General features: G+C 38.1%; 2 protein-coding genes across 11 annotated transcripts; one reads left to right on the top strand and one right to left on the bottom strand.

Annotated features, from left to right (window-relative positions):
* Window positions 1-182: 182 nt before the first annotated feature.
* On the top strand, window positions 183-20,001 carry LOC128252932 (28S ribosomal protein S9, mitochondrial). The gene is made up of 7 exons (XM_052981161.1): window positions 183-337; window positions 426-641; window positions 702-875; window positions 2,368-2,453; window positions 2,517-2,877; window positions 19,601-19,763; window positions 19,834-20,001. Exons 1-7 carry the CDS (start codon window positions 242-244, stop codon window positions 19,923-19,925), a joined length of 1,188 nt encoding a protein of 395 aa, XP_052837121.1. The 5' UTR covers window positions 183-241; the 3' UTR covers window positions 19,926-20,001.
* Window positions 4,168-15,333, bottom strand: LOC128252918 (transient receptor potential channel pyrexia). 10 transcript variants are annotated; one of them, XM_052981131.1, is made up of 4 exons: window positions 14,983-15,333; window positions 12,195-12,443; window positions 6,128-7,472; window positions 4,168-6,046 (listed from the first exon to the last, which is right to left on the bottom strand). In XM_052981131.1, exons 2-4 carry the CDS (start codon window positions 12,311-12,313, stop codon window positions 4,550-4,552), a joined length of 2,961 nt encoding a protein of 986 aa, XP_052837091.1. In that variant the 5' UTR covers window positions 12,314-12,443; window positions 14,983-15,333; the 3' UTR covers window positions 4,168-4,549. The 10 variants fall into 10 exon arrangements, with proteins under 10 accessions (XP_052837091.1, XP_052837089.1, XP_052837098.1 ...); XM_052981129.1 differs by having other exon boundaries at window positions 15,082-15,333; XM_052981138.1 differs by having other exon boundaries at window positions 15,211-15,325.

Below are 20,001 nucleotides of genomic sequence, written 5' to 3'. Positions count from 1 at the left end.
ATCAAGCACAATTTTAAAAATACCTCATAACATTTGGACAATATTGTTTAATACATGTATCTTTTTATTACCCAAACATGTCTTTGGCTTTAAAATTTAAAGTCGTGAAGTAGTGTGTTAAATGCGCGCCAGAAGTTAGCTGAAATCCAGCGATTTCCAACACTGATTGTAGTCCACCTGGGGCTGATTGAACAGCTGATCCAGTCTTCTTCTTCCCGCTGTGCCCAACCAAATTGAAAGAATGGCTCTGCGTGTTTTTGGCTTAAATATAGTGAAAACTAACAGGACCCTGCTGCAAAATGCATGCAAATCAACTGCGCCGCCCACAGGCTACATGGTTAGTGCAAAAGCAACGGCTAGGAACAGTACATATAATCAGATTCATGTTTGCCCAACTAAGACCGCACGTTTGCATAACCTTTCAGGCGGTGGCTCCGTTTGCCACCGAAGTGACCATCCAGGCTGCTCCTGCGGCTGTCCAGAAGCAAAAGGTCAGCAAGGCTATGCGGGCGTACCTGAAGCGAGCGAACGAACACGACGAGTTCATGAAGACTCAGCATCTGGAGTTCCAGATCGGAAAGCGGCACCTGGCCAACATGATGGGCGCCGACGCGGAGACTTTTACCCAGCAAGATATAGACGTGAGTGATTTGACAGTGACGCTTCGCATTCACTAAACCGTACACTTTGACGACCTGCAGGAGGCGATATCGTATCTGTTTCCCTCCGGGCTGTACGATCAAAAAGCCCGGCCGGCCATGAAATCGCCCGATGTTGTCTTTCCCGCTCGCAAGGCCGCGGAGTTCGATGAGACGGGCAGGCCATACCACAGCATGTTCTACACCGGCAAGCCCAACTTCTTCCAGCTGCTTCATGTGAGTCTGCGTAAAAGACAAATCCCTAGCAAGTAAATAAATGACTAGCAATAGTCATATTTAAGTATCTTGCCTATTCGATTTAAATCATTCGGAATTTTGGTTAGATAAGAGTGTACAGAGAAGGATACATAAGAAATCGCATACATTTTGATGTTTATTTGAATAGTTTGGTCATTTTTAGAAGGTCGAACGACCAATCAACTAATATTAACAACTTCAGAAACCGCTTAAAACTGTAGCAGAAAGTTCTTCAAACCAGTCAGAAGCATAAAGTATATGTATACTTTGTAAGGATCTTATTTTAAAAGCTATCTGGTTAAATCTTTTCCAAAGCCTCCTATCTATTGCAAGTTGTAATTACGGGCTGGCTTAAAAAGTTTGGAATAAATTATAACTTTGTTTTTCTAGCACATACGCATGCTCTCCCAGTAATAGTGATGTGTACGATTTAATAAATTATTGTATAAAAATCTGACCACAACTTCATTGCGCATTGAAAAAGAAAAACAAAAAAGTTGTTACATTATTTATTAAAATTTACGAGAACGGAAGCTTACTTCGGTAATCCGATGTTTAATACCCTTGCCGTCAAGGGATGAAACCAAAATAACATACAAATTATATAAGGAAAAAGAACAAGAATTCGCATATTTCAAAATCTAGCTAATTTCACCAAACTTTCAATTTCTAAAGTTTCAAGACAAAAATTGGACTAGAACCTTACGGTCAGTACTAAAGATGTATGCCAGCAACTGATTTTGATAAAAATTCAAAGGTTCAAAAAGTATATAACCATTGTTAGGTCAAAAACTAGAGACTTAAACAAAAATTTAAAAAGATTTTGACCTGAATGTTTCTGCAAAAGTACAGACCTCCGATCTGTGCTGCTTTCAAACTTGTTTTGCGTACACAAAAAATGGTATAGCAACAACTCGATGAGTTATGATAATCAATATCCCAGCGTTTCAGTCTTTTCACCAACTATTAACCTCTTGCAAAGGAATAAAAATCTAAATATCGGCTTTGTCAGAGTCTAACATTTTTTTTATAAAAACCCTTAACATATTTTTAACTGCGTTGAACATTTTAAAGCGAGAGCACGCCATAGCATCCATAAATACACGATGCCCAAACTAGATATTTGTCAGCATTTGACCACCTATGTCTTTAAAATGATTATTTTCCCTCAGAAAGGGTATAAAAAAACACTTTAACGTTGCGTTGAACACTTTAAAATAATGAGCACCCTCATAGCATCCATAAAGGAACGATCTCCAGACTAGACATTTGTTAGCGATTGACCCTTTATGTCTTCATAATGAGTATTTTTCCCTACACCTGGCAAAGCTGCACTGGTCCGGTGATTAGCAGTGTAGTCTTGGGTTCGATTCTCGCTCTGGTAAATACTGATAGAGAACTTGAATCGGATCTTCGAAGCTAGTTAGTTGGACACTATTTTTACTTTATATTCATTTACTTATTTTTCCAGAACATTGTGGAGGAAACCAACAAGTTGGCGGATCTGGAAGAGCGCTTACTTCGTCGCGGCAACAAGCCCGATGATAACCAAAAACTGTAAGCAATTTATTTGTGATATATTGATAAGACAGTTTTTTTTTAATTTGGATATATTGTTAGCGAGATGGCTGGCTTTCAGCTTCTGCCCAAGGATCAGTTGGAAATTTTGCTGGTAGAAAGTATTGCGGATATTGAATACTCAAACTTCACCAAGTCCATGGAACGTTTAATCGCATCACCATATGCATACAAGAGCAAAGCATTTATCGAACGTTTTCTGAAACCGCTGATGGATCAGTCCAAGCAGCTGGAAGTGCCCAAACCAAAGATCGATGAGGAGGGACGTCAATACATTACAACCTACGAGTGCCTGCGCAAAACTGCTAGAGCCGACGTCACAGTTCGGTTGCCAGGTACAGGGAAGATCAGCATTAATGGAAAAGATATTTCATATTTCGAGGACGAAAACTGCAAGGAGCAGGTAAGTGATTCATTAATTTTTAATTTCAATCGCCTTTGGCTAAAATGTGCACAGTTACCAGTTTGAGGAAAAGTTTTGTTGTCCACTTTACTTCAAAATATATTTTTCGAGTGCATTTAAATTTCATAATATAGATAAATGAATGCATTATCATGCTTTTGTACCCTTGCAAAGATATTATAATTTTGGTCACGAACTCGTAGTGCAGAGGAGACATTTTCGACCCTTTAACCCTGTTTTCTTTATCAGCATGACTAAAAGAGTTGATATAACCATGTCCGCCTGTCCGTTTTTATCTATACCGTTTGCCAGCCCAGTAACTCGTAAAATAAAAGGGCAAAATGTTTTCGCTTAAAAGTATGTAACAGGTTTAAGCAAGTGTTTTCGACACTAAAAATAATATATGTACTTGATCAGGAGCAATAGACGACTCCGTCCGTATAAGCGTCGGGTTCTCGAACACTATAAAAGTCAGAGATTTGGGATTTGAAATGCAGGTTCTAGTTATGAAAAATATGGCCACGTCATGTTTCTCTGAGACAAAGTAGAGCTCAGTTTAAATGTTTATTCGGCAATATCCATCAAATCATTTTGCAAATCGGACCATTTTAGAATGTTTTAGCAAAAGTGTAAATTTTCCGCTAAATGTTGCCATTTAAAGTCCAATTATTTTCAGTGGGAAAATTTAATGTAAAATTCGTTTGCGGAGTGGTTTCTAATAGTCGGGGAACTCGATCCCTGTTCGGCAGTCTGTGTCCTATAGTTGTCATAGACACAATCGGTCAATATTTATTTTTGAATACATTTTTGTATTTATAATTATAAAATGATTATGTTCCATTTTCGAACTATTATCGTAAGATTTATCACATTCGAAAAGTTGTCATATATTTGTCATCATTTGTTTTTCGCGGAATGCGATCGATTTATGTTATTCAGGATCAAATCCATGAATTGACTTTATCCTTTAGATTTTAAATATGTTTTTTGACGCAGTGTACGCTGTCATCAATTTTCGGTAGACTGGAAGGGTATTAAGTCAAGTTATTTAGCTTTTGTTTTTGTTATTGGTAATGGTATATTACACAATTCTAAAAAATGATTGTTATAAAATCTTAATTTCAAACATTCTGTTTGTCGAGACAAAAAAAAAACTGGATTGGTCCATATTCATATTCAACAAAATACGAATAACAAAAACCAAGAATGAAAAATATATTTTGAATGCTACATTAGTCCCAGCATACCCAGATTTGTCCCCATCTTTTAATAACAGCAGCACTCCCAATTCATAGCAATAAATTCTGCATAGATTTTATTAAGAATACAAATTTGTATTTAATTACTATATAAACGATTCTCTGACGACAACGCCAAAACAACAAAGACACAGCCTGAAACCAGCCACAAATCAATCCTGCCAACTGCTCGCCTCTAATTTAACTAACTGCTATTTATAATATTTGTATCGATAATAGTGTTGTATGGTGCGGTATATGGCTATATATGTATGTATAGGGCGCCTGGCGCATCGATATCAAATTTGATTTAACTACTACTCGTTGCTACGATAATATCAACAGTGTTCTGGATTGGTTTGGAATCTAATCGCTCCACCTTATGCCTAGCTCTGATCTAAAAATAATCCAAAGGAGTGCTCTAAATGCTCCTGCTACTTTCGCAGATTCTGCTTCTGCTGATTGGAGATCACAATCAGCAGCTTGTCGATCACTTTGCTCGCCTGCTGTTGCTGCGAGATGAGCGCCTGCTTCAGCTCCTGGATCTCCTGGGTGAGGACCTCAATTCGATCAGCGTTATCATCAATCTTGGTGGTCAATGTGCTGAACTGCCCAGCATCCGGGTCCGCATCCGGTAGAAGATATCCCGTCGCTGCACCGTTGTTGTTGTTATACTTGTTCTTGTACGACAAATAGTTTTCGGCTGAGTTTTTGGAGGACACCGTATGGCCGAAATGCTTGCGCATCTTTCCCACTTCATAAGCCTTCATAAGGATTTCCCTGGGCAACCGCTTTTCGCTAGGATTTAGCGGCTTGACACACAGAACCACTCTGTAAGCTTGGGGGGACACCAAAGCTGTATAGTGGAGCAGGTTCCTCAGCCAGGTGGGAAGGTAGCCATTAAATAACGCCGACTCTATGTAGCTGATCAGCTTGGTCTGCCGCACTAGTTTGGATAATCCCGCTGTCTTTTTTAGTCCCTGGATGTCATGCACCGCAATGCCCACCAGCAGGTTCATCAGAATGATCGTCACAAAAAGTAGAAAGAGGACGAAGGTTATTTGAGCACTGACTTCTAGTAGGAAAGGCGGATCTTTGCCTTCGGGATCGTTAATTAGCAGCGACAAGTCCTGTTCCCCAATCATCATTACCAGCACTGTTATGAAACCCATGAACGGATTGGCAAATGACGACGACGACGGAAAGATAACGCAGAAACTGATGGTGAACCCAATCAGCATGCAGGAGTAGGCCATAAATAGCTTGGCGAATTCGCCCTGGACTCTCGTATACATGGCCACATAGACATCGAAGACCGGCAGCTGACCTATCATCAACATCAGATTCGTCCAGCCGAGCAGCACCGCAAAGGCACCGATGTGATTTTGAAACGTGTACGTCTTGTTGGTGTATATATAGGATATAACAAACACGCTGGTGATCACGAACCACTCCATAATGTTTTCCACTTGCGTCACATAGTGCCGAAATGAGGAGTAGCCCGTAATGCCATACAGCTTCCTAAATATCTCCACTATAGTGATTGCAACCAGAACCCACCATTGCATTTCCATCACGAACGGGTTGTTCCTGAGCATGTCTCCCAGGATGGATTGCTTCTGGCACAGCTCCTGCGCCGGGATAGTCGTATTGTCGTTCTTGCTGCCATTGTAGCAGTTGTGGGCCAAGGCTGTCAGCACGTAGAGCGTGAGAAAGAGCACGAAGCTAAAGCAGAATATAAGCCTGCCGATGTAGTACTTTCTGATCTTGCCCCACTTGATGTACAAGAACGAGGAGCAGAGCGGGTGCTCCAGGATCTCCTTCTGACCCTCGTCGACAAACGTGTTCAGGTAGCTGATCTCGCGAGGATGACAGTGCTGCAGCAGTTGACGGAAGTCCAGCTCGAGCTCCACCTCACGGTTTACGGGGTCCTGAAACGGATAAAGAATTGTATTGTACATAGATAGGGGAATTTCATAAGGGCAAAGTGAAGAAGCTGTATGATAACTCACCTGCGAGTGATGCAACGTGATGGCTGCGTCCAACTTTTGTCTGATCATGGCCACTGACGCCGGAGTCTTCCTGGTGATCACGTTCAGCGCAGAAGTGCCCTTCTTCGATTTGGTGGTCACATCCGCCCCGTGGAATATCAGCATCTCGACGCACTGCACCAGTCCATCCAATGCCGCCAGGTGGAGGGCCGTAAACCCATAGATGTCCTTGTGGTTGACATTGGCACCCCACTGGATAAGAGTCTCCATGATGTCGTAGGCATTCTCGGATTTTCCCACCGCCGCGTGGAGAGGAGTGCGATGATCGAAGTCCTCGGCGTTGGCGTCGGCGTTGCCGTTCTTTAAAAGAGACTCCACGCAATCCAAACTAGAGGTCCTAGCTGCCAAGTGAAGGGGAGTAAAGCCTCGATGGTTCTTTAGCTTGGCATCCGCACCTTTGGCTAGGAGTAGGTCCACACACTCCACGTTGCCCTCATCTGCCGCCAGATGCAAAGCTGTGGACTCTTTTTCACGGATGCAGATACGCACATTGGCATCTGCATTGGGAGCATTTAACAAGGCCTCCAGGCATTGGAGATTGCCCAGATCAGCAGCCAGGTGAATGGCATTGGTGCCATTTGGTTTGAGCGAGTTGACATCGGCGCCTTCGCCAATGAAGATCTGCAGGCACTCCAGTGCGTTGGATCGCACGGCGCAGTGCAGCAGACTCTCCTCGCAATTTGGTTTGTTTGTATCCTTGGATATGTCTGCTCCATTGTTGATCAGTAGCTTAGCCGCCTCCGCTGCATTCCCAAAGGCTGCACAATGCAGCGGCGTGTAGCACTTGGACTGGAGATTGACATTCAAGCCCTTGGCCACCAGGAGACCCAAGGTGGCCAAGCAGCCGCTGAAGGCACTCAGATGTAAGGCTGAGATACCATTCTGATCGCAGAAGTGGAGGTCAGCTCCTGCCTCCAGCAGACTCTCGATCAGATCCCAGCGCTTGAGGTAGGCGGCCCACAGGTAGCTGAGATTCTTCTCCAGCTTCGAGGCCGACTCAAAGTGCTTCCGAATGCCCTCGGCCACCACATTACTCTGCTCGATGTCCTCGAAGAGCTTGATGCGTCCAGCGCCACTCTTCATCTGGTCGATCAGGCTGATCCGCAGCGTATCGTTGCATATCTGGACGCTTAGTTCGCTGGTCGGTTCCTCGAAGCTATCGTACATGCTCGGCGCACTCTCCGCCGGCGGCGACGGTCCACACTCCATGTATTCGAATTCTCCAGCGGTCGGATACTGGGCTTCGATCATGGCGTCAGTGTTGTTCCGCCATCGCACCATCAAGTTGGGTGGAATCGATTTAAAACTGTCGGAGATGGAGAATTAGAGGATTACAATTATTGTACAGATGAATTGGTACAGATTCTCATGGCAAGAATATAAAAGTGCATATTTAATTATGTTAACGCCGTGCAATAGTACGCTGCTGAGATTCCTCTGATGACTTATGTATATTCCTTCAAATAGTTAATAAGATAAGGACTTTGATCCTTAAGTTGAGTGACTCTGCTTAATTTGCATGTATTGAAATTGGATTACTCGCAAATGCAAAAAAAAACGTAATTAAGTGAAGCAAGGTTCCCAAAGCCATTACTTTATTGTATTTTGTTTGTGAATACCGTTTGGTATTTTATTTTACATTTTGACTATGAGTTTTGATAGTCACTATCTCAAAAAATACATGACAGTGAAAATTGGGTCGACTCAACATGGACTACGTCTCAATTTTATTTAAAATCATTAAGTCACTCAAATATCCAAACGTCAGGTAAATCAGACGAAAGAGAAAATAACAAATTGGTTTTAGTTTACTGAGTATTTGTAGAATCTGAAGTCAAAACGGACTTTTCTGTGTTGCACTGTGTAAATGCATTACAAAAATGTTGCTTTAAGCTGTCAGTCGATTTATATTGGATTAATGTAAGGTGTTTATTGATAATATTATAATTCTCCCAATGCAAAATAAAAAGTATTTCATCAAAATCGGTGGAATCGACTTAAATAAAAAATGGCATGGGCTGAAACTTTCTTACTAAGGTCGAAAGTATCTGAGGTTTTTACGTGGGTGCATGACATCACGGCCAGTGTCAATCATTTACAAGTACCAACATAGTTTGAACATGTAGATTATTGAATTTAAAAATTTATTTGGCTGGCTTAAGACGCAGGCAAACATTTTTTTCTAAAAAATCGCGCGATGAATGCGTTTTATTTTTAAGATTCCTTCTCAGCTTTTCTTTAAGTTCTTTTTATGCACGGTTAAGGGGTTATGACACTATATAGCTGGCCTTATTCATTGACGGATTCATTGAAGCTAAGAAAGAGACAACTATATGGATATTGCTTCAGATTTTTTGGTAATCAGGTCACACTTGCTATTAAACGATAAATTCAAACTTTATCGTTAAAATGTCACTCTGCCTAAGGATTAAAAATGTTGTTATTTATTATTTTCTTGGCTCTCTACCCTTTTTTTAACGCAAAAAGATTTTAAAAAGCTTTTAAAACTCATTAAATTAGCCTTGTTAATTAATTCTGTTTTGTCGGAAACTCCAATGAATGAGCAAAATTATACTTTTTAGATACAATTTTGCTCAATTGGTGTTTCAGCCCTCTTGGTATGTACGGTACTATAAAACGGTAGTTTTATTGGCTTCGGGCGACAAATCCCTATGACATTTTCGGGAGTTATGACACTGGGCGTAATGTCATTCATCATTTTTTCGTTTATTTAGCAAATATTTTGATTATCATAAGTGCGATAAATTTCTAGCTTGGCTTTCCATTATAAGAACAAATTCAATGCGTTGAGGGAATACCGTGGTATAAGTAATTTAAAAACTGGAAGTTACAAGAAAAACATCACTTCAAGATATGTTACTACTCCTAATTGCCTGTTTAGTTTTAATAAGAACTTAAAAAAATAAGTTCGATGCTTTGAACCACCATTTAGCCAGCGGAATAGTAATTAATAGCGCTGACTAAGTTGGCTAAGTTGATTCGAAAACAAAGCCATTAAATAGACTCGCACTTCTCTTTGGGTCCACTCTCATCTTGCTCAGTTAAACTTTTTATACACAGAGAAAATTTCGACGTTTAGAAATTGAAAAATTAAATTCTCAAATTGAGGATATACTTATTGAGAAAAAAGTTTTCTCATAATAAGAAAAAAATTTATTTATATCCCGTGGTGTAGCGGTCTGATATGTCCGGATCAGGAAGCCGACTCCCAAGGTATCGAGGTCCCAAGTTCACTTCGAGTTGTGGGAATTGTTTTGTTTTTTTCTTTGGTTTGTTTTTATTTTATTAATCCTTATCTATCTGTCTAACATTTATAGTAATTATCGCAAATATTTTTTTTAATTCGAATTCGACTTTTCAAAGAACATGGTTGAGCCTCTTTTGGTCACTGACAAGTTAGAAGATGCGCGGACGCGTGGTTAAGACTTTCATCAGGATCGCCTTAGGTCCCGGTTAAAATTCTCAGTCGAGGCGTGTGCTTTTTCATAAAAGTATTTCGTAGGTAATAATATATAACAATTAATTATGTTTAAAAACAATCAGTAATTGCACTACAGTTTTAACTCGAAAGATTGACAGGAGGAGTAACAATCGTTTTCAAATTAAATTTCTTTACATAAGTAAAACAAAAAATAAAATTCAAAAAAAGTTACGTTACATTTTTGGGCGATTCTCATCTTGAGAACAAAATGCTTCCCAATTTGAGTAATTTGAACACATTCTGAACATTTTTGGTCTTTGATTTGTAAGTACAAATATTCTCAGATTGAGTAAATATACTTGATAAATGTTTTCTGTGTAGATTTGTAAACATACATTTTCCATTGCTTAAATGGCACTGAACAACAGAGTTCGAGATCTGTTGACTTTTTGAGCATGCATAATTTTAAATAATTTTGTGTTTTTTTGCGTTGGGAGTTATGCAAAGCTGGCGTTTTGCCTTAAGCGGTTTTAGTATTTCACTTTTCAGTATTCACTGTTGTCGTACGTTGATGGGTTTAAAGACTGCTCCGGTAGAATTTGTTTTATTTTCTTAGTCGCCGACCTAGGTCTGCTCAGCATAGTTGCTCAATGCATAATTTCAGACCTCGTCCATGGTCAGAAGCTGTTGCACTTGTTGAATAACTTAAGCACTACAACTACCTTTGTTTGGCACTTAAGCCGGGAATCTGGGGATCCGACTTGGACTGAATACCTACACCGTTTGCAGCCATATCCACGGATGATGCCAATTCGCCAATGAGCTGTTCTCAATTTCTAATTTCATTTCCGAAATACATGGGAGAGCCCGGTGCGACAGTCGACCGATTCACGAATACGGACTACGGATTGGATTGGATCGGATTGGATGAGTTCGGAACGGGACTAGAATCCCACAATGGAGGGCTTTTGTTGGGGCCTAGACAATTGTGTCTAACGGGCGGAAAATGCTAAAATGTTGTGTGAAAAAACGCGATTTTTTCACTTCCGTTTTGTTGTTGTTGCTTGTCGACTTTTTGTACGTTGTGTTAGTGGTTGCTGGCATTGTTTCACTTCGAGCGCGTTCCAGCCTTATTTTGCGACTGTGTTTCGTAGTATTTTACTGTTTTAGCCAGTAACGAACGCGACCGCCTGCATTGTTGTTCCCAACCCGACTGAGCTCGATGAAAAGCCGTAAGCTTTGGTTAAGTCGACGATCGAGATTGAAAGAGAGGTAGATGTAGACAGTTAGGGTCAAAATAATAGCTATGAACATGGAAAACAAAAACTAAATTGCTGAGAATATGACTTGTTTTAAAAGATGGTATAATGTATACGAAATTTTTTTATCATTCTTATAATTGACTTACAACTACTTACAATAGAGAAGCAAAAAAAGCGATTAAAATGTGACTTTAAGGAAGTTTAACTATGGACTAAAACTTCGATAACTGTCATTTAACATAACTTTTTTTCAAAACCTTTTTTTTTAACTCAAATTTACATAACTTCAATACTACAAAAAAAGTTTGCACACAAGTTAAGAATACTACTTGTTTTTAATGTTTTGTGAAAACATTTTTCTTTCAATCAAAAAAAAATACAATTCCAAAAAACTCAAAAATTAAATTGTTATGTAATCTTTTTCGAATATAACACCAATCACATTAATCAAACATGATCAATTCAAAAGTAACAAAATAATTGTTTAAAATATAAAACAGTTGCGTAATTTTTACGCCAATGCTCAAATTCGGTGTGCTTTAAGAATTAGCCCCTTTAAATACCAAATTTTTTACCGCTGTTGTAAATTTAAAGTGTTTAGAGAGCAAAAAACTATAAAGAGAGTGAGAAATCTCCAAAAAGTCTGCGATTTCGGAGCGGGTGGGAGTGATAATTTTACATTGGAGTATTTTTCACACTTTGTATTGGTAGACGACTTAAATTGGTAATGCTCTTCAGAAGAAGAGATATTAAAAATTTTCAAATATGAACTTGCGGCTTAAATTAAATAAATCAGGAATGGTATATTGAATGTTTTTCGCAGCTTGATAACCTATGAACGTATATGCTGTCCTTGCAATAAAAGTAATAAATAAGTTATTAGTTAATTTAATTTTCACCTTGGACATTTATGAAAGATAGTAATAAAATACTGTTATTTTCAATTGGTTTTTTATTTAAAGAAGTTGTGGTGGGAAATCTTTAGTAACTTATTTGGAAATGAGCTTCGAAAAAATTACCATTTTTGTCTTTATTTAAATAAGTGAATCATTTTTGGCTCCTGTTTGTGGGACTACTAACCCTTATCACAGTATATGCGAAAATTATATTAATATGAAATCGTATATAATGTTTTTTTTTTTCCAACATGATAATTTATTTAATGGCATTTCATTTGTGACATAAATCAAGGAATACTTCCGCGTCTTTGCCTTTTGGGTTTGGCAATCACACCTATATATGTCTTGTGTACATTTTATTGAAGCCAGATATTTCTACAACTGCAACAGGTAACCGAAAACTGGCAACTCCAACTGGCACTTACCGGTTATTTGCATTATTCTCCGTGAGCGGCTGTTCCACTTCGGTCTTGGTAACGACACTGATCGAACGTGTCATGCGGCGGGGTTTTGTGCTGCCCTCCTTGTAGCCGAGATTCTCCATGGTGACGGCCAGAAGTTGCTGCTGCTATCGTCGCTGGTGTCAACGCTGCTGATTTCGTGGTTGTTGCAATTAAAACGCGCAAATATGCGCGAAAATTCGGGGCAAGTGCAACTTGGGTTTCTGTCACCGCCTGCAATCGTCAATAAAAATGCGAAAAAGTTACTTTCCAATATCACACGCCAGCGGAGCGCCAATATAAACACCAATTTCAATAGCCTGCAACGATAGTTTGGTGAGAAGTTTATGGACAGAGGTTTGCAAGAGGTATCTATCTAAGCAATCCCGCTGTGCGTTTCCAAACTTGCAGCTCCTTAAGTTATGCACACCCAATCCCAAATATTTGCACAAATATTAATTTTCGCGTCACTTTTTCTTCGGATTACTCCTCCGACTGGATGGGCTACTTTTCCTAACTGGCTGGACTCCAGCTAAGATGGCTCTTCGTGCGTTGGATGCGCCACTCGTGGTCGTAGTTATCTAAGCGCCTTCCGTTTGCCGCAGCGATAAGCTCACATCATCACAATCTTCACCATTATCGCTAGACTACTTGGGGATGTATATTAAAGTGCTACTGGCTCTGCTTTCTTCTCTTTTCTGGGTAGCTAAACCGTATTGTTCCTATGGACAGACCACCCCCTTTAGACACACCCATGCTTTATTTACTTATTTTTTCATGATTTTGTTTGTTCATATTATTTACAATTTATGTCAACGTCAGAAGTGGAAGTACTCATTTATTCAGTGTGTAAGCAGATTCCTACGGTTCAGGAGCGGTATAGTTCAGAAATTAATAAAAATGCTTTAAGGGCTATATACATTTTAAATGTAATAATATGACAACTTGGTTTTTTTCATTCGCATAAGCAGCAAAGCGTCCTTTTAAATTTGTTTTCTTCACTTTTTACGATTAATAAACCCTCATTGTTTTTATATTTTTTCTTATTTTTAATTTAATCTTATTGTTGTACTAAAATTCTTGCTTAATCTTCTCATTTTGTTTATGCTTGCCAATCAACTTATTAATTGTCTTCACTTATTTTGACCAAACCGATGTAGGAACTTTTGGCTTGGAAACAAAATAAAAGTCTGCTCGAGTTATGTGTTCAGTTTGTTATTTTTCAGCTTTTCTAACTGCTGATGTAATTTCAGGTTCACGACTGCCGGAATTTAGAGCAACACATTAGATTAAATAAGCTAGCGAAGCGTTAAGCTTGTTTAGGTTCCATTTGTTGCATTTCTTTTGGCATCGCATTACTGTAAACAATTCTCAAGTGATTCTGGGAATCTTTCAAACTTGTTTGCAAAATATAAACAAAATCAAATGACAAACGAAAAACAGAGTTTCTGTTTATCCACAGACAACACATGAGAAACTTTCTTTGATTAGGCAAAACAAAAATTTGCTGACTGATTAAGCATATGTGGCTATAAACAAAGTAACGTAAATAAACTTTGGCCGAAAATGGGCTGGCTAAATTATGCGAACAAATTAATCAAATTCTGTGCGTAGTTGAAAACCCAGTTTTTAGATTCAATAGAGTTTACCTAAACAAATTTTTTTGGAACCGACTGGTTAGTTTTGGTGAAAAGAAACACGAGAAATAAAAAAAATTACAAATCGCGAAGAGTTTTAAAAAAAGAATTTTGTAAAACCAAAACCAATTAGTTTACTTTCTCTTTGTTTTTGGACTTTGGTCGGAGTGTAAAGTCTGGAGTCTGCGTGTTCAAGGAGTCGCTTACACACCAAACAAATATTTATTTAAAAACGCCCCCGTATGATTACAAATTTGCTGCCACCTTTGTTGCGACGTGTGAATTGCTGGAAATCGCCCAATCAATTAATACGTTTTTTATATATTTTTGCAGTTGCAAAAAATGGTTAGACTTTAAATAGAGCGTTGGTGGAAGGCGACCAGCTTTTGTTGATTTCGGAGGCCCGGAAGTGCCATTTGCCGTTAGCCGTTTGTCGTTTGTCGATTGCCGTTTTTGCGCTATGACAGACCGCCGCCGGCCATTTTGGAAAACTGCGCCGCCATCGAGCGGTGGAAATGGCGATTCTCGAACGATCTTCGCGGATGTTCGTTAACTTTCTCGGGTATTGCTTTTCGTCGCTCGTTGATTCAATTATAATTGAAATCAATTTGACATTTTTTCTTCGCTTTACTCGCGCTTTTGTGGGGGACTTAAGGGGGGTTATTATGTGAGCCAACGCATTGGTCTGAGTTAAGTTTTATTTTTGCGTTGGTTTTATAATGCCCTTGAACCTGAATCGCATGCCCATTATCCACACTACGCCGTACAGTCACTCAGTGCTAGACCCGATTTATAATGTGTATATTTGTGCGCCTATGCAGTTGCAATTGAATCTGAGCAGTGGTGCACGAATTAAAGGATGATGCAGTCGACAAAAGCTGCGCACAGAGTGTAAACAAATCTCAATTGCTACTCACACTGTTGTTATATAGATCGTTTATTGTTCATTTTAATGAATTTTTAATGGAAATTTGCTGGGCTTTACTGACATCATATAAAATTTTACTGAGAAATAAGGACTTGGACTGTTAATGCATAATTGAAAAGTTATGCACATTGTTGGGAAATAAGCAAAAAAATATCCTAGTAATATTAATTTCAAAATAGTTTAATATGTCCTTGTACATTTCGCTTACAATATTTATATTGCATGTTTACAACTAAATTTAAATTTTGAACCAACAATCTTCTCAATTTCATTTTTGTTGTATGGGTTTTCAGATAACACAATTTACATTGTTTCAATGCTCGTGGGCTTAGTTTTAGTGGCGGCGAAAAAAAAACTGTCGCGACATTTCAATCCACAAAATAATCCTTTTCTTTGTGATAGATAGTTATGATAGAAATTCCTTTGAGCGATGTACAATTTTCCGACACTTAAGGCGCGCGCTTGACGATGCTGGATCGACTGATAAAAAGAACTGCGCCGAGAAGATATGGTTTGCGATATGTGTTCAAAACTAAGCCGCGCGAACGAGCGCCAATGAAGTAGATGTACACTTAGTATATATACTATATCCCCAATATCCGACACTGTTACACTTGTACAGTTAGTCGGCCGAACGAGATCTTCGGGGCTTTTTGTCGTGTCGTCTTCGCTCATGTGTCAAACTATAAAATTCATTTAAATCATAATAAAGTGTTGCCGCAAATTTTTCTTGAGCCGTCGAGATGCCGGTATGTTGTTTTTCATCGAAAACACCACCCGCAGACATCCCATCTGCGATATTAAGAGAGATTTGGGATTTGGGATTTGGGAAACCCTGAAGTTGGGGGAACCAGTTTTATTAGTTGCCTCGTCACTTTTCTGCAAATTTGTTGCTATTTTTATAACTGCCAATTAAGCATTTCGGTCGCTCGTCTTTGGCACTCAGGCTTTTGTGTGTTGTGTACCTATGTACATTAATTTAAAAATCTTGTTCGCAAGCCTTTATTATGTTTATTATTGTTGTTACTGTTGCGTGAAGTCATCTAGCAAATTATTTAAACAAATCAAAATGTGTCTCTTTCCCTCTGTATTGTTCATCTGTCAATTTCTCAATGATTGCCAGTTGTCGATTCGGATTGCCAAAAAAGAGAAGCAAGACAAAAAAAGGTAAAAAATTACTCTTCCCCTTTTATTGTCGTAGTTTTATTGTTTATTGTTTTTTAATCATAACGTTTATTGGCTGTGTTTCTCCGACTATTGTTAGGCGTTACTATTGTCAAAGCCCTCTGACTATGTTTCCCACGCAGTCGAATTCGAAAAATAGTCGAGAATTACAAATGAAAAGAAGAACGGAAGCAAACTACGGCAAGGCGGAGATTTTGTGCCTTTGCAGGTTTTATAAAAATAAAATATTTTATTAAAAGACTATGATTTGATATCAAATGTTAAAAACAACGAAACTGTCAATTTTCCGACAATTTTTTAATTGTTTTAATGGCACCTGTGTAATACCATTATGTGTAATTAAAAAAAAAGTAAACAATTACTATATATCAAAGTGTAATAGTAAAAACTAAAAAAACAATGAAGTGTCAGTTTGTTGTCTTATAATTTTTCGTTTTTTTGTATTGAAGCTATGTAAAATATCTGTCCAATTCGGTCTCTCCCGACTTACATATAGAAAAAATCATTTTCAGAAAGTTTCATCCAGATAGCTTTAAAAATGAGAGTCTAAATTGCGTAGACCGACTGTGCTGGTAGTCCTGATCATGAATCCATATACTTTATAGTCGGAGGCATCTCCTTTACTACGATGCAAAATTTTGACTGAAATAATAATACCCAAGGGTAAAAAATTAATTATGAGTTGTTTTGATCTTTGGAACCTCTAAGCTTTATGACTGACGTCAGAGCTGTGTGCTTAATGCAAAAATATTTGATTAATGATTCTTTAGTGCCTTTTTTGCTTAAGCAATTTAATTTGCAATTAAAAAGTACAATATTTACGGAGGAATAGGGTTTCTCAATTTTTGGTCTTAAATAAAGTCTCAATTGTTGTATGACTATTTTTACACCTGTTCTCTTGTGTCGGTTTCAAGGTCGGTTTCAAACCTTCCCCCGATACGTTCTCTGATAATTTTGATTTTCATTTAAAATTTTTTGGCGTCCATTTAAAGTGTAAACTCTTATTTTCCACTTAAAATTCCGCCATTTTAGAGGTACAAAATATACTTAATGTATAAAAAAAATTGTATAAATGTTGTGGGGCGGTATTTTATATCTCAAAAATGTGTATAAAGTATGAAATTAATCGGTCAAGTAGTTTCGAAATGACAGTGAACACGGATTTTGAGAAAGTAGTTTTCAGAAAAACGGGTTAGTCAAACCTATTTCACACATCCCATTTTTTATTAAGGAACAGGAAACTGATTTTTAAGGCCCTTGCATACATAAAATGGGATTGTTTCGATTTTAGTAATTAAAAGGTCGTCAAACATTATAAATGTCGGTTGCATTCTGACCTCACTTTTCGCCGCCTAGGTTAAATGATACCCAAAAACAAAGGTTTTCATTAGCAGTACTTTCATTTAAAAATATAGTATGTCATTTAACCTTCTGTTTTCTTTTTTTATATTTATATTTAATATATTATATTTATTTATTATATATATAACCCATTTTTAATAAAAAATTTTTTTTGTAAATTTTAAATTTTTTGCTTAACTTACCTTAAAATACTTTAGCTTAACCTACAATTTTGAAATAAACAGATTTCAACCTTCAATTCAATACGGTGTAATTCGGTCGCGTTTGGTTTTTATTTTCCAGCCCAAACATGTGGTTATAAAATGTCTACACACTGCCTCATATAAAGCAGTGAGCGACTCTAAAAAGAACAGAAAGCCAAGTATGGATAACATTGCTCTTTTAAGAGCAGAATAAATTGATGTTTCTATTATTTTTACCGCTACTGTAGTTCCCATATGAACAATAAGGAAAAAAAATGTATAGCTTTGCAGCTTTTTAATTTTTCTTTAGTCCTTCGATACATAATAATAATTAATTATTTTAGAATTACAGTTTTAATTTAATTAGAATCAGATGACTTTGTCATATAGCTCCCACAACAATCGAAATATTAAAAAAAATTCTACTTTTCTATTTTTAATTTTTTTAAAATTCTTTTCGACATAATAGTTAAATAATAATTCAGAATTACGCTTATAATTTGATTAAAATCTGAAAACGATTTTATATAGATCTCACACGAATGATCGAATAATGGAGGTGAAAATCATCATGGCTTCGAAATTTAATTGTTTTAAAGAATATGTATTTATTGCAATAACTGCAAAGGTATACAAATTTCGACGTGCCGAAGCTTGCTTCCCTTCTTTTGCTAATAACTTAAAATAACGGTTCGAAAAATTTCATATGTCTTGACAGATTTTACCGAATATAAAATTCACCGAATAATAACTACCCTTTACCACGTGTCAGAGTGACATGACAGACTTACGCGGTTCGTGGGCGTGGCCACAAGAGTAGACAAAAGATGCATAACTAGAATCTGCAGGTTAAATCCCAAATCTCTCTGTTTAATAGTTTCAAAGTTCTCGACGTTTTTACGGACAGACAGACGCACATGGAAAGATCGACTCAGCTATTGATCCTGATCAAGAATAGGATCGAAAAAGCTTACTTCTACCTGTTCCATACTTTTCAACAAATACAATAAACCCTTTTACTCTACGAGTAGCGTGAATAACAACCGATTTGTTGTTCCAAAAAAATCTGTTTTTCCCTTTAAGTGCTCCCAAAAATGAACCCTCGGCATTACCTGAAATCGATTACACAGGGTTTCTACCTACACCTATAGTCCAGCTCTGGTACTTGTGTTTTTTTAAAATAACTGCGCATAAAAGACAACAATGTCAAGTGTCCAGACTATTAGATAACCGTTTCTAGACTAATCAATTTCAAAATAAAGAAATTATTCAGGTTTAAGGAGGCGCCATATAATTGAATAGAATAGAGATTGACGGCCGGACAGACGGATGCTGATCAAGAACAAATATACTTTATGGGGTCGAAAATTTCTCCCTAACTGCGTTGCAATCTTTTGAACGATATTATAATAGCTTTTGTAACGGTAATGTAGTACCTATATTGTGTTTTTCGGTTTGTGGTATGGACTATTATGTCACAGAAGTCACTTTCAAAGAAATTTGACTGAAAATAAAATCTTGGTATCACATAAGCAGTGTTGTTAGGTGCCGGACCCAAAATGTTTAAAAATATACAGAATGTTGGACAGCTTGGACAGGTCATGCGTATTGAACTTTTATTTAGATAAGCAGATAGTATAGATAGTTTTCCTTTTATTTCTTAAAAGAACTTGAACAATTACGTGTATCTGCCTATTATCCAAGCCATTAACGGGGCAGCGCGTGCTGATCATGCCCAGCGGCTCTGAATTATCCGGACTTGATGCCATGCTGTAATGCATTTATAATTGTCATCACACCTAGCCGTGGTTGGCAGAACGTACTTTTTAGCTCCCACCCGATCTATTGACGAGCTCGTTAATTGCCAGGCGGACATGCAACAATTTGTTGCAGTTTAGTGGCCGCGACCGACAGACATTTAATTTGGCTAACGATTCAGACATTATATACCCGCATTGTTGTACAGGAAGCGCAGCATCATTTTGTATACACAGAAAGTCGTACAATAGATGCCCCGGGCGCTCGAACTTGACATCTAACGGTGGCCACGACATTATCTCATTCCCATTCGCCAATTCGTTATCTCGATCTTTCCAGTTGCTCTTCCCGCTGCAATTTAGCGAACTGCTGGGCAAAGTCGATGTGGAGGCCAATGTCGAGGGAGGCGGACCTTCCGGTCAGGCTGGAGCCATCCGCTGGGGCATCGCGATGAGTTTGCGCAGCTTTGTCGATCAAGAGATGATTGAGTCAATGCGTCTGGGTAAGTGTACAAGGGAACTTCGCAGCCGCCATCAGGGGCTTATTGCCGCTAATTACAATTTATGTTGCAGCCGGCCTACTGACACGTGACTATCGACGCCGAGAGCGTAAGAAGTTTGGACAGGAAGGAGCTCGGCGAAAGTACACGTGGAAAAAGCGCTAAACGAGCATGTGCATTTTTAAAACTCGTTTTGTATTCATTTCAAATTGTTTTAATAAATATCAATTATGTTAACGGA

This window comes from Drosophila gunungcola, chromosome 3R (assembly GCF_025200985.1).
Source record: "Drosophila gunungcola strain Sukarami chromosome 3R, Dgunungcola_SK_2, whole genome shotgun sequence".
Lineage (NCBI taxonomy): Eukaryota > Metazoa > Arthropoda > Insecta > Diptera > Drosophilidae > Drosophila > Drosophila gunungcola.
The sequence above is the reverse complement of the archived record's forward strand: the minus strand, read 5'-3'. Positions and strand labels throughout refer to the sequence as shown.